Genomic DNA, 22,500 nt, shown 5'->3' with positions numbered 1-22,500 from the left:
GATCCACAAACTATGTCTTTACTGGTGCCTATATAGCATAAAAGATGTGATGGGCCTTTCATTTATTTGAAATTACTCATACCAGGAGATGAGTAATTGATGTCACTCATGGTAGTGGATAAATAGGAACATGTAATTGTAATCCTGAAAACCAGGTGATGGGAATATACTGTCTTGGAATAAATCGGCTGAAGGGTGGGTGAAGGGAATGTGCTGCCATAAAAAAATTGGCAGAAGTTTTGGGTAATGTTAATAACTCATCATAAGTGGCCAAAGCTCTTGGAGGAAAATTAGACTTGGTGTGCATTTAGGAAGGGGCCCTTGCATTATTTCCACTAGTAAATGAGGGTGGAATATGCCATCTGTGAACCATGACTGGAAGAGCATGGCACAGGGAGAATAGTTTCCATGCTCAATGTCCTCTCCCTGCCTGCTGTGGCTAGCAGGCAGGAAATTTTAAATTTTAAAGGAAATTCAATGATACAAAGTTTTTTTTGTTAATGTTACTTCTTGTTATTGTTTTTACGCTGAAATGTAGACCTAATGATATAGAGTCTGTGCAAAGAAAACAGTGTATTACCATCTTGATGTAGCATATTAAATTACAAACATTGGCCTTGGGAAATAGCAAAAATGGTTATGTAAAAAAAAGAGAATATTTCAATGGGGAGGCAAGTAGCCTTGATACCCCACACAAGTGTTCATGTAGGCAGACCTACAAGTCAGGGAGAGTCACCACTCAAGCACAATCCCAGGATTGTAGGCCATGTGCGGAACATGAGACACTTGGATCCAACAGGTTAACCCATACATTGCTAATAAAATTTTAACTAAATTTTGGTGAGGTTGAGGTGTGTTAGCACACACCACTCTGTCCCTGGGTTATTGTCTGGCTCACAGCAAGGCTGCTGAGATGTCATCCTGGGCTAATGATGTGAGAAGCCATCTTGCATCAGTGAAAGTTTCAGTATTACATGGTTATATGTCACCCATTTTGTGCCAAGGCAGTACAAGGGAACACTGAGTAATACATGTTTGTGCACTATGAGTGCTTGTTTATGACTACCAAGATTGATTTAGACAAGAAGTAATCCATCAGTCTGGAGTGTTGCCTGCTTAACCAGGTGTATAGGATGTGGAAAGATGTTTATTGTTCTACAATAAACAATACAGAATGGGTGTTAATATGCAGAGGTTGCACTTTATGTAGTAGAATAGAAGAATCATAATATATAACCACTGATGGTTAGGTCATAGTACTCCAAGTTTTTAAAGAATTTTTATAGATATATATTGCAATATATAATATAACAAGAATGCAACATATTCAAAATGTAATATAGTCAACCTATTACAATGACAAAAATGTAGCTACAATCTAATTAGCCTTGTATCTGTGCATGTATGTGAATACAGGCTGGAATAAATATGAGAATTTGTGCTCACCATGTAAAATACATGAATGTGTGTATGATATATAGAAAAAGTTTTGGAGTGAAGAGTGCTTATCACTGGAGGAGCTAGATGTTGCTCCCAAGATTACTGTGTAATATAAGTAAGGTTGAAGAAGATAGATTCAACTGATTATGCATGTTATCATTGTGTGAGAGGTTCATTTTACAATGGATTTTTTTTCTTCTTTTTTGCAGGAGTTATTAGCAGAGGCAAGATACTATTGCATGAGTGACCTTGTTGCTGAGTGTGAAGATGCAATGAAGCAGAAAGAACCTGAGAAAGATCCTGTGAAAGATCCTGTGTGTTGTGTTCCTCTCATTACATCTCAGAAAGAAGAACAGATGCTCATACAGTCAACCACCAAGCCAGTTGTTAAATTACTTGTAAATCGACATAACAATAAATACTCGTATACAAGGTTAGTCTCATTTGTGAATGTTTTGTAATTGTTCCCAGTATGTGAGACATTTTGTATTTTGCTATAGCTTATGTACATATAGTGAATATATATCTAATTACCTTGCATTTATTTACAGTACATCAGATGACAACCTATTGAAGAACATTGAGCATTTTGATCGACTGGCTTTGAGATTCAGTCGGCGTGTTTTATTCATTAAGAATGTAATAGGATCTAATGAAATATGTCTTTGGGCATTCTATGGACATGGGAAGAAAGTAGCAGAAGTGTGTTGTACATCTATTGTATATGCAACTGATAGGAAGCATACAAAGGTAAGGCTTACAAATTGTATTTGATAGTTAAAACATATTCAAGAATTAAAGGTTTGTATATATTTATAGTATTTCCAGCAATAGTATTAGTTTTCCTTTTAAACTTTATACATTTTACCCCATTTGTGTAAGTGTTAAAAGTTGAAAGTAAATGAGAAGAAAGAAGAGGAGAGAGAGATTTGACATGGCATCTCCGACGAGTCTTCAGTTGGGTTGTGTAAAGATCAACCTACCTGCTGACCCGTAGTGGAGGCTGTGTTTATTGATCAACACTACTTTGTCAGTGGATGGTTTAGCTTTCAACGAAATTGGAATTATTTTTCACAAGAAGTTTGTGTATGTATTATTAATACTGGTATGTTATTTTCCTGATATCAGGAACTTTTTTGTCCAGAAAGCAGACAACTAAGTTTTCATGATATTGGGAATATCAGAAAAAGTTTAAATTGGAGGGAGGGGGACGTATTGGGAATCAGGGTAATTCCAAAATGGCATAAGCAAAGATTAGTAAAAAGTATGATCCATTTAGAAGTGGAATTAATAATGAGCATAGAAAGCTTGGGAAAATGAGCATCGAAATTTATTATAATAGCTATCCAAATACAAGATACAAGAAGGTGGAGGGAAGAAAAAAAATAAATAAATAAAGCATCAAGATGAATTAGAACCTTTGGATTGTGCTGAAGAAGTGTTATAGAACATTTTCATTGCCTTAGGTATTGTTGTAATTGTTGAAATTGTTTTAACAGTATGTTTTTGTGTCCTGAATGGGACTGTCCCTAAGCTTGAGGGTTTGGTTCGATTTTGGCATTTCAAAAATGAGTTATACACATTTTCAGACTTAAACATGTCTAGGATTACCCTCACAAATATAAACTCCTGCAAAGAAATACTAGGTATTATATCAATAGCATAGTGTTGATTCAACATTTTTTACTCATGATTGTATTCCTTTCTGGGGTGTAGATTGAAATGCATTTTGGCCTTAGCTACTGAAATAGGTCACAGGAGGACAAAAGTATGTTATAACAGATTCCTCCCAATGTGAAGGATTTATAAAAAAAAAAAAAAAAAAATGAAAGTAATAAAATAACTTTTCAAATTCTTTTCACTAATAATACATGAATGGTGGCATATTTGTATTGAAAAATAAGATATTGTGACTCGTTTGGTTCATTTAGACCGTGAAACACTTGGCCTAGTACCCACTTGGAAAGCAGAGATCTTTGGAATAGCATAGACTTATATTTTTGTGTCTAATGGATCCTAAATAATTGAGAAAACATAAATAATTAACCCCATTGAATCCAAGTGCCTTGCTGCTTGCACATTAACCAAAATCTGGACATTAGGCAACTTTCCCTGGTTAATGCCTTGTAGGCCCAGCTCACGTGTAGGGTATCAAGATTCCTTACCTCCTCTTTGCAGTGCTATTATCCATGGCCGGCAGGAATAGGATCTTGAGCATGGAAATAGTGTCCTCCCTGGAGCACTCTTCCAGTCATGGCTCACTCATTTACCAATGGAAATAATGCAAGAGCCCCTTGCTAAATCCTCCAAGAGCTCTATGAACTTGTGGTGAGTCATTCCCATCACCCAGACCTTCAGCTGAAATTCTCATGACAGTGTTTCCTAGCCCCCAACCAAATTTTTTCATAATTGCATATTCAAGTGATACGGCACTCAACCAATATTTTAATGACAAAATGGTGACATCACATGGATCCAAGGGGTTAATACACCACAAGAAGAAATGTGTGTGAAAGACGAGAAGTTTGTATTTAATTAAAGATATCAACACTTTCTAAATGGTTAGTACACATCTACATTTTTAAACATATGCCTGTACACACATGTACATGTACATCCACATAGACATGTATGTATATGAAAGCACATGGACATACAAGAAAACGCTATTAGAGGTTGTCCAAGACAAGTAATAACTGCGTTTATTAATAGGTCATGATCCTGGTTATCATTCACAATAGTAACTTTACTGTTTTTGTTGTATCTCTGGGACTGTCTATTTTCATGTAACAAAAAGCATTTGAAAGAAAAATGAGTATAGTTTCTACTGTAGTTAGCCCAATACCACCAGGAAAATCTGATGTTCACTGTAGTTTTGTTTTCTAATTGAAGACAAAAGAGAAACAAGTAAACAGGTGAGATATGTGGTACTAGTAATTGAATTCCTGGTGATAAAGCACTTGTGGACAGTTAATAAACTAAACTAACAGTGGAAGAGATGGGTTACATTATAGGGTTTCACTGAAGGAATTGTTAAGAAGAAGAAGGAGAAGGAGACACATGGGACACACAAGTATACATATGTACATATTTCTATTTATATTTATATATAAAAAAGTACATGTAAGAAAAAACTAACACAAGTGGTGTGAGATATGTTGCCAAAATTCGGATTTTGCTACATTTCATATTGGTCACTTTTTTTTTTATCTTCTCTTTGTTTTTATCATGGGAACCAATCTACATATCTTCATACAAAAAGCAGCATTTGAAAGGAAAAGGAATGTAATTTCTCTGGTAATTAGAGGATAATGTTTAAATAAAGGAAATTAACAGCTTTGTTATAGTAAGAAAGAAAAAACAAAATCTTTACCTCTTACCATTCTCATCTGATCTATTTCTAAGCTTATGGATATGCACTGAAATTGATGTTGAGGATTTTTTTACTATTGTTATGAGGAAACAAAGACAGATTTCAAAAATCCCTATCAATGTTTATTTTTCACCATTAACTCCGTAGACCTGGTTGCATCATGGCAATTACATGACCAAAAATATATGCATGAGGCTTACGTGAGCAGCTTCTTTGTTGGGAGAGTGGCTTGTAGGCCAGAGGCATGCAAACACTCATGCAGTTACAAGACTCTATACCTCATATTTGCCATGTTATTTGCACTTTTTATACATAAGCATCTTTAGCTTTTTTGCCATTTTCCACTATCCATATTTGTCATTTGATTTGCATTGTCCAGATGGTAATAGACTGTTTTCTATGCACAGACTCCATAGCATCTTTTTGTGTGTATTTGTTTGTTTGTTTGTGTCTGTGTTTGTGTAATATTCAATTTTCTGTAATACAACCTGCACCGCTGGTCATGGTGCCAGGAATATGGTGCTGAGCTTGGAAATGGCATCCTTCATGGAGCCAGTGGTCTTCCATTCACCCTCCCAAGAGGTTTGTGCACTCTTGGTGAGTTTTTCTTGTCACCCAGGCCTTCAGCCGAAACGCTCATTACTGCAAGTTCATGTCTCTCCCCTCTCGAGCCAAATTTCATTCATCCTGTGATGGTCATGTCATCCAGATCATAGGGGGTTAAGTACACATTGCCTCAGGACACGACCAGTATGTAAGAAACATAAGTAGATCAAAAGAAAAGTTGTGGGGTTATTGACCTCCAGGAGTGAACCCTGAAAAAAAATGTATCAAGAAGATGCAGAATATCAAAATACTAAGATATCCAGATTTAAATGAAAGAGTAAGACTTTTTTTTTTTTAGCCTCTTGGGTTTGGGTGCTTCAGTTTAATAATAATGACAGTAAGTAATATTAGTTGTCATTTATTTGTTTATTTATTATTATTATTTATTTAAATATTCAAATTTCTTAATACAACCTGTGCTGCTCATCACAGTGGGCAAGAATAGGGTCCTGAGTGTGGAAACAGCATCCTCCCAGGAGTCAGTGCTTTTCCAGGCTTGGGTCACTGATGGTACATTTGACACTTGTTTATTGATGGAAATAATGCAAAGGGCTCTTCCTAAATGCCAAATGAGACTAATCACCCTCCCAAGAGCTTTGTGCATTTTTGTTAAGTCATTCTTGTCACTGTGGCCTTCAGGAGAAATTCTCATGATAGCATGTTCTTGCCACCCCATCCCTCCCACTTTTGGGGATTATCTCCTTTACCTAATCAAAACAGGATAATGAACTCATGTCATACAAAGCTTAAAAGTAGTGCACTTGTTTGGCCCTGGTTGCACTATTGAAGAGGAATGTGCCCATTTTACCCAACTTTTGTTGATGTTACAAACAAGAGAGTAGGGTGAATTTATGTTTCCGGTGCTTCTAATATTTCCCTCAAGCAGCTGATTCCACTCATTTCCTGTTGTGTTATTCAGTATAGCAATATATGAAATACCCTTGGTAATAAGTGTTTATTGAACAGTTTGTCATTATCACAGTAAAAATATAGGATACAAATATTTTGTTTGAGGTTTCTTTTCATTGCAATATACAATTCTTATTATTAAGAGTGGTCAGTAAATATTTCAGCCTGTTTATGTGGCCCTGGAAGAGAAGAGTTATAAAACATGCCAAGATTCTTCTACTTTTTTTAAAACTTCCCCCCCCCCCCCCAATCCCTTGCCCATTGTTGTTGTTTGTGGGGGGGGGGGGGGGCTTAGGAAGCGAGGACTGGGACCCAATGCTGGGGATCCCTCCCTGCCTTGGGCTTCAGCCCTTGACTCAACTAATTTTGCAATCTTTTTCCCCTTCTGCTTTTTGTTTCCGTCCCTTCTCCAACCCTTCTATCCCCTTCCTAAGGTGTGTGAGCCGTTCTGAAAGGATGGAAGGCTGACTTTGTGCCAGTCATGACTGGTCTGAGGGAGCCATGGGCACGGTATTCCTGTTTTAGTTGTTTAGCCCTTACCCCTCTAGGTGACCCTGAGGAGTGGACTGTTTCTCTCCCCAACATATTCTAGGCTTAGCATGGCCAGTAATGAAGATGTTATACCCTTGTTAGGGGCAATGAGGCTTGCCCTTTCATCAAATAGCCCCACCAACTCAAACTCTCCTGGTTCCTCAACTCCAGACTCTCTGTTGACCACGACTCTTAACACTGCAACTACTACCCTCTCCTCAGTGCCTACTAATACTTTATCGACCCAAGTCAATATTCATTCTCCAGGAGACATTCCTACTCTCCCAACATGCTCAGCTTCATTACCTCTACCCCCACAACCTTCTTCATCAATCACCCTTATTACTACTTTACAGTCTTATTGTCCACCTCTCCACATTAATACCTCCCCCAACACTATTCCCTCTTCCACAGGTCCTTCTACCACCCCCATCTTTACAAATGTCTTAAATACTGTATTTAGTCCAGACAAATGGGACTGATTTACCATGATCCCCCCACAGCTCCATACTCTGACAACACCCTTCTCTTCCAGCTATGTCTCCAAAAACAAGTAGGCAAAGTTTGTTTCCGTAGCCGACCCAATTGTTCTCATCTTGTCACACTTATATCTGAAAACCAAGCAATAGCATTATCAACTAACTGATCTCTCTGGCAACCCCATTCCTGCAGAACCTCATCCAACCCTCAATAGAACAGTCTCTATCTCTCCAGCGAACTGCCCAATTTATAACAAAAATTGGAGATTGTGGAGAAGACTTACTTGCCTGCCTCATGGACTATGATGTGATATCAGTACAGTGCTACTCCATTCCTCCTATAGGTCATCGTAAGAACCCACCAACATTGCCAAAATTACAAATTGACCTTCCCTTTAATTGGTGGAGAATCCCTCCCTGTGCAACCATATCAACCTCCTCACTGTAAATGTTAAAACTGTTGGCATTTTGGACACCCTGCCAAACATTGCCATTCCATAACCAGATGCCCTCTATGTGCCCAAACTGGTCATAACCAATCAAACTGCTCTGAACAGTCACGCACATGTGCCACCCATGATCTCTGCTTCCTACCTTTGCTTCCTTTCCACGTTTACCTACTCCTTTCTCCATTCACATGGATACCCTTCTCTCTCATTCCCCTTTTCCCCATCTCTGACCTCTTCCATTTGCTGTCCATCCTGTCTCCTGTCCACCCCCACCCCCCCCGGCTGTCCTTCTCATCCATTTCCTTGACCATGTCTCCATTCATTCCTCCAGTATTCATGTGTACACTGATAGCTCCAGATCCACCTCTGGTGCTGTTTTTGCAGTAATTTTCCCAACTCACACTTTCAAATACCCCCTCCCTCCTGAATCCAGTGTCCTTACTACAGAACTTTTTACCTTAAAACATATACTCACTCCCTTTTTCCTCTTTCACTATTTTTACCGACTCCTGTAAATCATTAATTCTCATAAGTCAGTGCACTCTACCAACCTGTATATATTCCAGCCACAGATTATTACCCCCACTTTAAGACCTTCCTATATACCCAATAGCAATCTTTCTGGTCAAGTCTCTGCACTAATAAATTACATACTGTAAAACTATAAATCTTCTGGTTAGCTCCATTTCATTAGAACAGATGATGGGAGACAGCTCTCGCCCATTTACGTATTAGCCACACCCGTCTAACATACTCCTATCTTATGTCATGTTTTGATATGCCCATATGTTCTGTATGTAATGTCCCTCTTTCAATTCCACACATTTTGTTGTCCTGTCCATGCTTTGATGCAGCCCATACCTCTGCTTTCCCCCACCTATCCTCCCTTCACCGACCTCCCAACCTATCGGACATCCTGACAGAATCTCTCACTTTCTGCTTTGACAACCTGTTCTTCTTCCTCAGATGCATACATATCCTTCACTTGATGCAATCCCCCTTACCTAACCCTACCTCAACCCATTCACTCAACTCCTTAACCCATCTTTAACCTTTTCAATATTAATCTATATAGTTGACATAGCAACTAACTACTAACTCTACTGCCCTTCACTACCTTTTACAGAACCTTCCTATAGTGCTAGATGACCTTAGATATCTAGCACATTTATTTTGCTTTTAACCTTTATCCATTTGAAAACATTTTGTATGCATTATTTGTTTTTCATTCTTTTATTTTATTTTCTATTATTTTCTTTTATCTTGCTAAATACAAATATTTATTTTCTTTCTCAGGTTGAGTTCCCAGAAGCAAGAATCTATGAAGAGACGTTAAATGTGTTACTCTATGAAAATCGCACAGGACCAGATGCTGAGCTTATGCAGGCTACATCAACCCGAGGGGCAGTGGCACCAGTTGTATGCACATCTGATGATGAGGAGGATAGGAGAGGAGGTGCCTGTTCACAGTCAGGCTTAGGGAGGCTGAGATCCAACAAAAATAACCAGTTGAAATAAAAAGTGTAATTGGTTAAGACCTTCAATTCTCAGATATTTATACAGTATAAGGAGAGTTTATCATTATTATTATTATTGTTATTATTATTATTATTATTATTATTATTATTATTATTATTATTATATATGATGGTAAGCAGCTCTGGGCAGACATTAATATAGTTGCCAGAGGCTTTGCTCAAACATTTCAACAGATTCACAGCTGCCAACATTTGACAAAACTCAATTATGTAGCTGTAAGGGGATCACGACAATAATAGCCCATAATGTCCCTGGATAAGCGTAACAATTGTTTCACCTTACGGTTACTTAAGCTTGAAACATGGAAGCACAGCCAGTTAATGGAAAAATAAATGTTTAATGTCTGTATTTAAGTAATTTGTTATATTCATTTTTATTAATCAATGTCCCCTATTATTTTTGAGGCCCACTTGAGAGGAATTTCTTGATATTGTATATATTTTATATAAATATTTCTAATTTTACAAATTTCAAGGAATATGCCATACAACTAGTTCATAACACTTCTATAAACCAACTATAAAGATATTGATTAATAATTATTAAGGAATTCCACTGCCTGTGTGGGTACTTTTTTCAATAGTGCTAATTTTGTGTGCTAAATGAATCTCTGCATTTGAAAGGGGATGCTCTTATGTATGGCTCTTACATTGTACACCTCCACTGAAATATTGGGGATGTGTTTTGTTTTGGTATTGTAACCCAAGATTTTTCCAAGAAGCGCTTCTGTGATGAATATAGAGTAGGATGTTTGTAATCAGGGAAACTGTATTTCCTGGAATGTTCATATTTGAGACGTAATAATTATAAAGGGCCATATTTTCCTGTTATCTACTCATTACATTACCTATCACTATATATTGTCATAATATTTGAAGGCATGTACCTGCATTTTATTTTTCTTTCTTTTTTTCTTTTTTTTGACCAAGGAGTTTTTAAGATATACTAGTAGAAATGTCTTCCTTAAAGTTATTTTGATAAGAAATTTGTTAGTATGATATTTAGTGTGAAATCATCTAAACAGAAGTATTCTGCTTTTACTAATTATTATTTATTATGGTTATTTTTTTATGAACATTTCTGCTATATAACTATTTTTAAAAGGATCTGCCAACCAAGGTATATCACAAACATCTACATACTTACTGGGGGGAGGGTGTCCATAATGCCAAAGTTTTCATTGTTATTTCAGAAAACAATAATACCATTTGCTGCCATATATCTTAATTAATGCAGTGGCTGCTTTTTTGCACTGAAACCTGTATCCATGTAGCATGTTTGGTTTGTAAGGCTAGTCCTGAGTTATCTTTTTATATGATGTGATATCAATAAAACTATTTACAGTTTAGACATTTTTATTTCCATATCCCCCCCCCCCATCCCTTGTCTGTTACTATTGTGGGGGATCTGTCCTACCTTAGTCTCCCACCTTATTCGATGCCGTTGTTTACAAGGATGGCTTAGGGTATGGAGATTGAGGCCCAATGCTAAAGATCACTCCCTTGGCCCTCAGCCCTTGACTCAACAAATTTTGCATGGTCTTCTCTTCTCTTTTTCTTTTTCTTCTCCAACCCTTCTACTATCCACTTCCTAAAATGTGAGAGCCATGTTGAAAGGATGAAAGGCTGACTTTGCGCCAGTCATGAATGGCCTAGGGGAGCCCTTACCCCTGAAGGAGCTCCTGAGGGTTAGACCATTTCTCTCCTTAAAATATTTCAGGCTTACCATGGCCAGTAATAAAGATTTTGTACCTTTAGTAGCTGCATGAGGCTTGCCCCTTTATCAACTAGCCCCACAGATTTTACTTTTCCCGGTTCCCCAACACCAGGCTTTCCTTTGACCAGGACTGAATGCTACTACTACCCCAGTCTCAGTGCCTACTGTCGACAGTATACTCAACACCAATCCCTCTTCCACAAAGGTCCCATCCTTCTACCTCTACAAACCTGAGTACTCTGTTTAGCCCAGCCAAATGGGGTCATATTTTTGTGCTCCCTTCTACAGCACCTTACTCTAACAACACTTTCCTCTTCCAGCAATGCCTCCCAAAAAAAGTAGGCAAAGTTTCCTTCCTTCCCTAATTGTTCCCGCCTTGTCAGTTACATCTGAATCCCAAGTTAAAGCATTATCTACTCTGACTTCACTGGCAAGCCCATTCATGCCCAGCCCTCAATACTTGTACCGAAACGGTCTCCGGCAGTGATTGGTCAGACTGTGTAGATGATTTACTCTTCTGCATTGTTGACTATGATGTAGTATCAGTAATCCACCAATATTCTTCAGATTACTTAACGTAGGCATTACCCCCCCCCCCCATGATGTCTATATTAGCGGCGAGTCCCTCCCTGTCCGACCATATCACAACCCCACGTCAATGTTAGAATTGGCGTCTAGGCCACCCTGCCACACTGCCGCTCCACAGCTCAACGTCTTGTTTGTCCAACCGGTCCTGATCGATCAAACTGCTCTGTACAATCACGTACATGTGCCAATTATGTTGGCTCCCATAATGAATTTCATAGGGGGTTGACCTATCTACAAGTTGAATCTGAGGTGGCACTTCTCAGATTCAAACTTGGCCTCATTTTACGTGAGGCCAGACAGGAAGCAGGGAGACGAGTTTTTTTTTTCTCTTATTTCTTACTCCACTGCGTTTCTTTGCTCTACTGCTCCTGCCCCCCCCCCCCCAAGATGTTTCTATATCTTCCTCAACCATACGAAATCCAGACACCCCAATTTCTACCACTATTCTAAATCCGGACACGGCTCTTCGATCTAATAACCCTTATTCCCCCACCTCTTTCCCTTTTTGTTAATCCCTGCATTATCCCATGGACGTCCTTGCAGAATCCCACACTTTTTCCTTTGAGAACTGATCTAATCACCCTTTTGCACATCCTTACCGAAACCCATTTACTTACACAACACAATATATAAGAGAGGGAAAGCGAGAGAGAGAGAGAGAGAGAGAGAGAGAGAGAGAGAGAGAGAGTGTGTGTGTGTGTGTGTGTGTGTGTGTGTGTGTGTGTGTGTGTGCGCGCGCGCGCGCCTTGCAAAAGCTTTGTCTGGTATGCTAGAAGGTACCCTATCTGACTACAGAAATTTTTATCGTAAGTGCAGCTTATGGTGGATTAGTTTTTATTTGATGTAGCACCACAATGTTGATTATCATATTGTTTCATTAGGAATGTACTGCGTACTACAAATCATCAACTTAAGGCATTTTTTGGTGGGAAGGTCACTTAAGACAAACACTAATTAGTACTATTAGGGCTTTTATTTGATAGAAGCTACATCACTGCAAATATCTGGATTTTTTTTAGCATGTTTTAAATATTTAAAATGAATAACTTAAGATTTTTTGGGGATGAAAGGTAATTTAAGACAAGGTCAAGGTCATTGCTGGCTGGTTATTACTAATTTGTGGTTTTAAATGACATATGGGCTGCAACAATGCAGCCACCTGGAAAATGTTAAGTATAGATTATTGGGACACATGGTACCGGTTTTCGTGTTGGTGCACAGCAGCAAACATTCATCATGACTAGCAACATTAGGGGAATCAAGTCTTGCGAGTCCTTTACACCACAATATCTGTCCTTGATAATAACTGTTGTAGGGTCCACAGTGTAACCCACCATATGTATGATTTCTGGAATGTTTTTAGCTGCATTATATTAATAACATAGTATACACTCTAGTTTTACGCTTACGTCTGGAAAATCATACAGTGGTGACCTTGACCCTGTCTTATATGACTTTTCCAACAGAAAATATTGTCTTAAATTGAATATTATGGATAAATAATTTATATTTAACATTTTCCAGGTGGTTGCTGTGTTGTAGCTCATATGTTAGTTAAAACCACTAATTACTAATAACCACCCAGCGTTGACTTTGACTTTGTCTTAATTTACCTTTCCACCTGAAAATATTTTCTTAAGTTAGTCATTTTAGATATTTAGAACTTGCTTAAAAAAAGAAATAAAAATCAGGGGTAGTAATTAAAAGCTCCCCTGGCCACACCCACCAGAAGTTGCACTTAAAACAAAGATTTCTGTAGACAGGAAGGTTACCTCTACCATACCAGATAGTCAAAGTATTTGTACGGCGAATGTCAAATAAATCTCAGCTAGCTCTTAGACCATGACCTCATGATTAGCGTCGAACCCCCAAACTTTACGACAAGTGCCGTCAAGTGCTTCGCCCAGGCCCTTTATATATATGGCCCGGCCTGTGTCAGCTATTTATGGCTGTATTAATTGATTCACTATCTTATTTACTAAAATAGACCTTGTGTCGATCCTCATGGCCCGAAAGCTAATGCTGGCAAAATGAATATCCTCATTTTCCGGGACTTTGCATGGTTCCGTAAATGGCCTGATCATCTCAGATCGTGTTGGGGTATTGGAGCGTTGGACTGAGTATTTTGAGCAGTTATACCAGGTTGGTACACCAACAGTTGACCTGGGTGCGAATAGTGCTGAAAGCCTTGCAGTGGACCCACCCATCAGCAAAGATCCACCTCAAATCTCAAAGTTGAAGTCTGAATGAGTGGCGGTTATCTGCGACAACCCTGTTGAACAGTTAAAGGCTGGCATGGGGTTTGTATGCTCTCCTGGCTGCAAGCTGGCAGTCTGGTACTGCTGACCTACTGAGGAGTATGGGGAAAGGGGAAAGGGGATCGATCAGCAATCACCGGGGCATTACACTGCTCAGTATATTAGGTAGGGTTCTCGCTCACATCCTTTAGTGACGTATCAGAGATCACCTATTAAGGCACCACAGACAAGAGCAATCAGGATTAAATCCTGGCAACTCCATAATAGAACCTATCTTGGCGCTTCCAGTCATTGTAGATCGCCGTTATGAATTAGGTCGTGGGGTGCTCGTAGACTACACGAACTTCAAGGTGTTCGATACAGTTCATCATGAAGCACTTTGAGAAATCGTGAGACTGAGAAGAATCCCATAAGGAATTATTGGAATAATAGCAAGCCTGTATAGTGGTACTGAAAGTGCAGTAGTGTGGTGGTAGGGGGGGCTGTCTTGCTTTTTCAGGGTGAGACAAGGCTGAGTTCTTGCACCAACACTATTCAACGCTTGCATGGACTGAATATTGGCCAAAGCTACTGTTCAAAGTCATTTTGGAGCAACATTGGGCAGTATTAAGGTTACCGACCTTAACTTCGATCACGATGTAGCTATTTTGAGTCTCTGGAAACTATATGTGTGTGTGTGTGTGTGTGCATATATATATATATATATATATATATATATATATATATATATATATATATATAGATATAGATATATATATATATATATATGTGTGTGTGTGTGTGTGTGTGTGTGTATAAATATATTGTATATACTACATAGGATTTTTGCCTCTGGCGCCTCTGTAAAACCCCTTGGGTTTACTACCACTTTACTCTCCTCACTGTACTAACTAACTTTTACTGGAAGTAATCATATTTCTGGTGCATATACAATACATAATTTATATAAACATAAAATTGGTAAATTCTTTATCTTATGGCAGAAAGTTTCTATGCTCTTGAATACAGCAGAATACTCAAAAGTATTATTTTCTAATGATAATTAAACTTGCCGCCTTTAGGTTATATTTGTATACGAAAGAATATTTTGTTTCATGAATATAGAAATGTAAAATGAGTTAGAGTTCATAAATTAATTTAAAATGAGAGGTTGCTTTACTACTAAAGCAAAAATTAGTATTATATATTTAAGCTGAAAAAAATATACGAAGATAATATAATCCCTTCACCTGTAAAGCCTAGGCCACTGCAATAAATTGCAGTGAACGATTATAATCGTGTTTTGCTTGTTCGGTATTTGGAGCAGGAGAACCAATTTAATAGTTAAAACAAATAAATGTGCTAGACATGAAGGGCATATAGCACTATGATAAGGTATAGTAGTGAAAAGGGTTAGGAATTAGTTAATGATTAGGGTTTAGTTTAATTTTAAGCAATACTAGGGGATAGTATAGTGAAAGGGTTGAGAGGGTGAGCTGATGGGGTATATTATAAGGTAAAGGTTGTTAAAAGGGGAAGGAGTTAAGGGATTAGGACAATTAGATCAAATGGAGGATATTTATGTGTATAAGGAAGGAGAATAAGTTGTCTAAGGAAGAGGAAGGGGATTCTGAGAGAATATGCAATAGGTTGCGGGGATGTGAGAATGGTAGTACATGTGAGACTGAAAGATGAACATTAGATGAGGAGCATAGAGATAGATCAGATTGTCACATGAGATAAGAATGTATTAGGCGAGTGTGTCCAGTGTGTAAGCGGGCAAAGGCAATTTTCCAGCGTCTGTTCTCATGGAATGGTATTGATCAAGGGGAGATGGAAAGTTTTATGTTATGTAATTCATCAGTGGTAAGGCTAGACCAGAAAAACTGCCAGCGGGTGAAGAGGAAAGTTTTGAAGTGAAGGTCGTAGTATGTGAAAATCTGGGTTGATAGGATGTGAACAAGGTAACGGAGTGTGTGCTAAAATATTTGCCTGTTCATTACCGAGAATCCCAATGTGGCTGGGTATCCAGCAAAAAACTGATAGTTCTGTGTTGCATGTTGAAATAAAATAGTTGGTCCTGAATTTTGCGGTCAAGAGGGTTGTTGATAAACTGTAGAAACTGTAAAGAGATAAGTTTTTGAGTCGATGAAAATTGTGATGTAAGAGAAAGGGAGGGAAAACATGCGTCCTACTGCGAAGAGAATCGCATATAATTCAATTGCAAGGACGCTTATTCCGGTGGAAGTGGAGAGTTGAAGGTATAGGAAGGAAACATTACAGCAAAACCAGCGTTAGAGAGAGATTTGGAGCCATCTGTATAAATGTAAGTGGGTTGAGGCGTGGTTGAGAAAATGAGTGGGAAGGATAGAAGGGGGGTCTCTGCTTTTGGTGAGATGATTTCGGAGATGAGGATATGGTGAATGAGAGGGAAGTGCGTCCATCCAGAGAAAGGAGTGGGTAGGCGTGGAGAGGAGGTAAAGGTACGGATAAGGGATTAAGGGACATTTAGTTTAGTGAGAGATAATTGATAAAAACGTGGGTAAGAAGAGAAGTAGGGGCAGAGGAATAGATAAGACAACTATAGTCAAGAAAGGAGAGGATCACTGAAGTATGGAGATGGAGAAGAGTTTTGTGGTCTGAACTCCAGGATATACGAGAGAGAGTCTGTAGGCGTCGGAGGTGAAGGCGAGTTTTCTTTTTGATGTAGAGGAAATGGTGTCGCCAGGAAAGTTTGGAGTTAAAAATGACTCCGAGTAATTTCCGAGGAGCGGAACTGGAGAGGAGTATCATTTAAAGAGAGTGGTTGGTTGAGGACCTATACGTGATCGAGAAAAAAGGATAGAGAATAATTTGGAGGTGGAAAAGGGAGCTATGGGCAGTGGCCCAGGAAGAGGTCATAGATATTGCAGACTAGATTAGTTGACGGAGAGTAGGTACATAAGGGCCCGATGTATAAGTGATGAAACCATACAGGGAGGATCGGATACCTGATGGTAATACCGAAATTAAGCCATTTATGGCTAGAAAGAATAATGCTGTACTAAGTACACTCCCTTGTGGGTCACCATATTGAGGAAAAGTTGAGGAAGTTGAAGAGGAAAATTTGACTCGGAAGGTACGATTAAAAAATGAAAGATTTATAAATACACCCATGTTCCCTCGTATGCCATGAGATGATAATTGTCTCAGAATGTGGTATCGCCATGTAATGTCATATGCTTTTTCCAGATCGAAGAAAACGGCTAGTACTGAGTTATGGCGTGCAAAGGCAGATGTTATATAATTTCTAAATGTGCCAGAGGGCTGGCTGTGCTTCGAGCATTGTCGGAATCCAAATTGGGAAGAAGACAGAAATCTGTGTGGTTCAAGGTACCACATTAGTCGTAGAATGACCATTCTTTACTGCAACTTGCACAAGTAGCTAGTCAGAGCAATGGGTCGGTAGTGTTGAGGGAGAATGCCGGATTTATTAGGTTTAAGGAAAGGTAGGACAAGAGCTTCGATCCAGTGAGTAGGAAAGTTTCCAGTCGTTCAAATATTGTTAAAGATTGTCAGTAGGAAGGATAAGGAGATAAATGAAAGATGTCGTAACATACGGTAATGAATGCCGAGAAGGCCTTCATGTGTATTGCGGCACGACTGAAAGGCAGAAAGGAGCTCAGTAAAGGAGGGGACATGGTAGGATATGGATAAGGCGAAGGGAGTGTTTTCCTTGGCTGTTTTAATGGAATGGAATTGGGATGAAAGGTGAAAGCCTCTATTGACCTGGTTGAAATATGCAGCAAGTTCAGTAGCAACTTTTAAAGGTTCAGAAATAACCCTTTACCGTCTGATTTTTTTTTTTTTTTTTTTTTTATGCATTCAGTAAATTATTTTATAAAGAATTTATGTTTTTCTAGAGTGAAGGGAAAAGGATAAATGAAAAAAATCATCAAATATATTTTTATTTATAAAAATCCATAAACAGGACTTTGAGATCCACTTGGGCTTGAGACATACAATTGGAAACTGGCCTTCAAAGTATACTTAGGCGACTTGAAAGTCCAATTTGGCGGTAAAGGGATAAGTGTTACGGATGTGGAGGGCTGGGGCAGGATGAGGGGGATGTTTCCCCGAAAGTTTATGGATTCTACGCCATATTGTAGAAATAGGTGTAGAGGAGATAATTGTGGAGACGTAATTTTGCCAGCCGGTTTTAAATGAGATTTGGATTTTGCGACGTAGTTGAGCTGATGATCTATTAAAACTAAAGGCTGATGTTTGGCTAGGGTTATTTTACTTGTAGCGATAACTCAGTCGAAGCGCTTTGGAGCATTCAATGTTCCACCATGAAACATTTTTTTGATGCGTATGATCGTGAAGTTCGGGAATTGGGTGTGAAGGCGGCACTCGGGATTGCGAAATAGGAAAGCATGTCTGATGTAGAAGAGAAGGAAGAGGGAGAGTAGAGAGAGGTAAAAGTACGCCAGTCTGCTCTATCGAAGCACCAGCGTGGTGGGTTGGGGAGTGAAGCATAGGAAGTAGATGAGAGTAGAATAGGGAAGTGATCACTGTAGGGAAGGTAATCCAGAACTGACCAATGAAAATCGAGAAAAGGGGAAGGGGAGCAATGAGCAAGGCCAAAGCATGAGGAGGTTTGAGTGTGCATGTCGAAGTGGGTGGGGCGATCTGAGTTGAGAAGGATAAGGTCAGTGTTGGGAGGGAGAAGGGGGGAATATGATGGGGAGGATGATGAATGTAGCTGGAATGGAGTTAGAGAAATTTTAGGATGGATGAGAAAGAGGAACTTTCTCTTTAATGTTACTTAGGAAGTTTCTAATGTCCTCAAGGGTTTCCGGAGGGGATTTGGATGGGGAGGTTTTGGAAACAAAAGATTTTTTTTATGAGAAGGTGAAGAGAAGATAGGCATCTGAGGAGCAAGGGATGTAGAAGTGGGTATGGGTGTGTTTGGAGAAGATGGGGTGGAACGTTTGGATTGTATGGTGCAACAGATACGTCGAGAAATAGGGAGAGACATTGGGGGAGTTGTGGATATTGGCAGTGGATTTAGGACTGGGAGATAGGGGAAGTAATGGAATAGAGGAAAGTGGTACTGAGGAAAATGTAGAGACTACTTGGGTAGTTGAGTGAAGGAGTAGAGTGAAGGGTGGTATTGGAGTTGGGTATGAATGAAAAACCTCATTAGTGTGCTTCCTGTCAGAAGCCAAGTTTGAAGGGTTGTGACCAATGGTTAATGGTTAATGGTTAAAAGCAAGATAAATGTGCTAGACATCTAAGGTCATGTAGCACTATAGTTAATGTTAGGGAAGGGTGGTTGAGTTAGTGATTAGTTGTCTAAGCTGGGCAAAGGAGTTGGTGAGTGAAAGGGTTAGGGTCGGGTATGGTAAGGAGTTAGATTAGATGAAGAATATGTATGCGTTTGAGGAAAGAGAATAGGTTGTTGAAGCAAAAAGTGTGGGATTCTGTAAGGATGTCTGATAGGTTGGGAGGTCGGTGAAGGGGGGATAGGTGGGGGAAAGCAGAGGTACGAGTTGTTTCAAAACGTGGGCACGGCAGTAGGATGTGTGGGATTGGAGTGTCTGGTGGTGTGTATTGACTTTATGAGAGTTAATGAGTTACATAAGGGATTCACGTGCGTAAGGAGGGAGTGGAAGGGATAGAGGGGATGGTGGGAGGGTTAATGTGGGCGGGGTTGGGGTCGGGGGGGATGGGCTGTGTTGGGAGGGAGGAGGATGGATATCAGCAGTTACTTGGAGTGTGAAAGGAGCAGTAGTTGTAAGATTTGGAGGTTGAGTGTCAGTTTTCATTAGGTAATCTTGAATATTTTCAATGGTTTCTTCTGAGTTGGTTGGGGAGTTTTGGGGGATAAAGGATTTCTTGTGAGGGGGGGAAGAGAGGATTGGTGTCTCAAGCATAGGAGCAAAGGAAGGTGTAGGTGATTGTGTGGTAGGGGAAGAGGGGGTGGAACGTTTGTTCTGTCTGTTACGGGTAGTGCGAGGAGGGAGAGGGGAAGGTGTTGGGATTGTAGTGGTGATTGAAGTATCTGTAGTAGAGATTGGAGTGTCTGGATTTAGGATGGCAAAAGAGTTTGACTGGGGAAGGTAGGAGGTAGAAGAGGGGGGGTTAGATGTAGGAGGGGTGGGTTTAGGAGAATTGGTAGAATGAGCAGTATTACTGGAGTAAGGAGTAAGGGAGAAACCACGTCGACGTGCTTCTTGTCTGGCTTCGCGTAGTGTGAGTCCAAGTTTGAATCTGAGAGTTGCTACCTCAGACTCAAATTTATAGGTGGGACAACCCCTATAAAATACATTATGGGGGCCGCCACAGTTGGCACATGTGCGTGATTGTGCAGGGCAGTTAGATCGGGTATGGCCAGGTTGGGCACATAGTGGGCATCTGGCTGTGGAACGGCAATGTTTGGCTGGGTGTCCTAGACGCCAACAATTTTGGCACTGACGTGGAGGGGGTTGGTATGGACGAACAGGGAGGGATTCTCCTCCTATGTAGACGTTAAAGGGAAGGTCATGTCTACGGAAGGTAATTTTGGCTATGTTAGTGGGTTTCTTTCGATGACCTCTGGGGGGAATGGAGTAGCATTGTACTGATGTTGCATCATAGTCTGTGAGACAGGCAAGTAGATCTTCTCCACAATCTGACCAATCTTTGTCATAGATTGGGCAATTTGCTGGGGAGATTGAAACTGTTCCGGTGCAAGTATTGAGGGTTGGATGGGGTTCTGCAAGGATGGGGTTACCATATAGGTCTGTTAGTTTTGTTAATGCTATAGCTTGGTTTTCGGATGTTACTGTGACAAGACGGGAGCGGTCGGGTCGGCTACGGAAAGAGACTTTACCTACTTGTTTTTGGAGACATTGTTGGAAGAGAATGGTGTTGTCAGAGTAGGGAGCTGTGGGAGGGATCACGAAAAATTGGTCCCATTTGGCTGTGCTGAAGAGGGTATTCAAAATTGTTGTAGAGATAGGGGTAGTCGAAGGGCGGGGGCGTGACGAAGATGGAGTAGTGTTAAGGGAGGTAGTGTTATGGGGAGGTGGGCAATAAGGCTGTAAGGTATTAATAAGGGAGGATGGGGTGGTTGATGTTGGAGGTTGTGGGGGTAGAGGTGTTGAAGTTGAGATTGCTGGGAGAGTGGAAATGTTCCTTAAGGGTTGATTGTTGGCTACTGTACTAGTAGGTATTGATGAGGGGGTAGTTAGGAGAGCCTGGGGTCAGGGAATCGGGTGGGTTTACATCGTTGGGGCTATTTGATAAAGGGGCAAGCCTCATTGCCCCTAATAGTGGGGATAAGTTTTCATTACTGGCCATGGTAAGCCTGGATTATGTTGGGGATAAAAACAGTCCACCCCTCAGGGTCCCCTTGAGGGGTAAGGGCTAGATAACTAAATCAGGGGAATACCGTGCCCATGGCTCCCTCAGGCCGTTCAGGACTGGCACAAAGTCAGCCTTTCATCCTTTCAGCATGGCTCTCACACCTTAGGAGGTGGATAGAAGAAGGGTTTGGTGAAGGGACAGAAACGAAAAGTGGGAAGGAAAATAAAGACCATGCAAAATTAGTTGAGTCGAGGACTGAGTCCCAAGGTTGGGGAGTTCCCCATCATTGGGTCCCAGTCTCCGCCTCCTAAGCCCCCCCACGACAACAACGGGCAAGGGATTGGGGGGGGGGGGGGTTGTGATCAAGATGGGCACAGAGAGGGCAACGGGCTGTGGAGCGGCTGTGCTTTGCAGGGTGCCCAAAACACTAACATTTCTGACATTGATGGTTGATATGGTCTGACAGGGCAAGATTCTCCTATATAACCCTTATGGGGAAGATTATGTTTATGGAAGGTAATAATGCATTGTAATCCGCAAGGCAGGCAAGTAGGTCGTATGACCAATCTTTGTCATAGATAAGGCAATTAGCTGGGATGATGGAAACAGTTCCAGTACATGTATTAATAAGGATACAAAATGATCATTACTGGCCATGGTAACCCTGAAATATGTGAGGAAGATAGATGGTCCAACATGAGGTTTTAAGAGCAGGACAATTAACGAAAAGAATGCCATGCCCATGGCACCCAGAGGCTATTCATAATTGATACAAAGTCAGCCTTTCATCCTTTCAACACAGCTCTTGCACCTTAGGAATTGGGCAGGAGAAGGGTTTAGGGAAGATGAAGAAAAGGAAAGTAGAAGAAAAGATCGCACAAAATTAGCTGAATCGAGGGCTGAGGACCCAAGTAGGGGAGATCCCCAACATTGAGCCTAGTCTCTGTCTCCTAAGCCCCCCACGACAACAATGGGGGGGGGGGGAGAACCAAATATTTGATACTAATTTCTCACAGTGTTATAAATATCTGTGCAGAATATATTGATAAAATTAAAGATATTTACTTAATAATCCTTTTTTGTTTCTCTTAATGAACACTAAATTCACAATATATTATCATACATTATTGTACATTAGCTGTGAAATTACTTATATTGTAATGGTTAATGGCTAATGGTAAAAACAAATAAATGTACTAAACATAAAAGGTCATATAGCTCTATCATAAAGCATTGTGGCAAAAAGGGTAAAAATGAGTTAACGATTAGGATATGTAGACAGAAGAAGGGTGCAAAGAAGT

The 22,500-nt window shown here is 40.0% G+C and overlaps 1 protein-coding gene across 1 annotated transcript in view; it reads left to right on the top strand.

Moving 5' to 3' along the window:
* LOC119592597 (BTB/POZ domain-containing adapter for CUL3-mediated RhoA degradation protein 3-like) overlaps window positions 1–10,674 on the top strand; it is a 17,303-nt gene extending 6,629 nt beyond the window's left edge. Inside the window, exons 5-7 of the mRNA XM_037941485.1 lie at window positions 1,650–1,873; window positions 1,992–2,190; window positions 9,084–10,674. Coding sequence (XP_037797413.1) covers window positions 1,650–1,873; window positions 1,992–2,190; window positions 9,084–9,305 — 645 coding nt within the window. The 3' untranslated portion in view covers window positions 9,306–10,674. The remainder of the gene's footprint in view (window positions 1–1,649; window positions 1,874–1,991; window positions 2,191–9,083) is intronic.
* Window positions 10,675–22,500: the final 11,826 nt, after the last annotated feature.

Source organism: Penaeus monodon, chromosome 3 (genome assembly GCF_015228065.2).
Source record: "Penaeus monodon isolate SGIC_2016 chromosome 3, NSTDA_Pmon_1, whole genome shotgun sequence".
Classification (NCBI taxonomy): Eukaryota; Metazoa; Arthropoda; class Malacostraca; order Decapoda; family Penaeidae; genus Penaeus; species Penaeus monodon.
The sequence above is the reverse complement of the archived record's forward strand: the minus strand, read 5'-3'. Positions and strand labels throughout refer to the sequence as shown.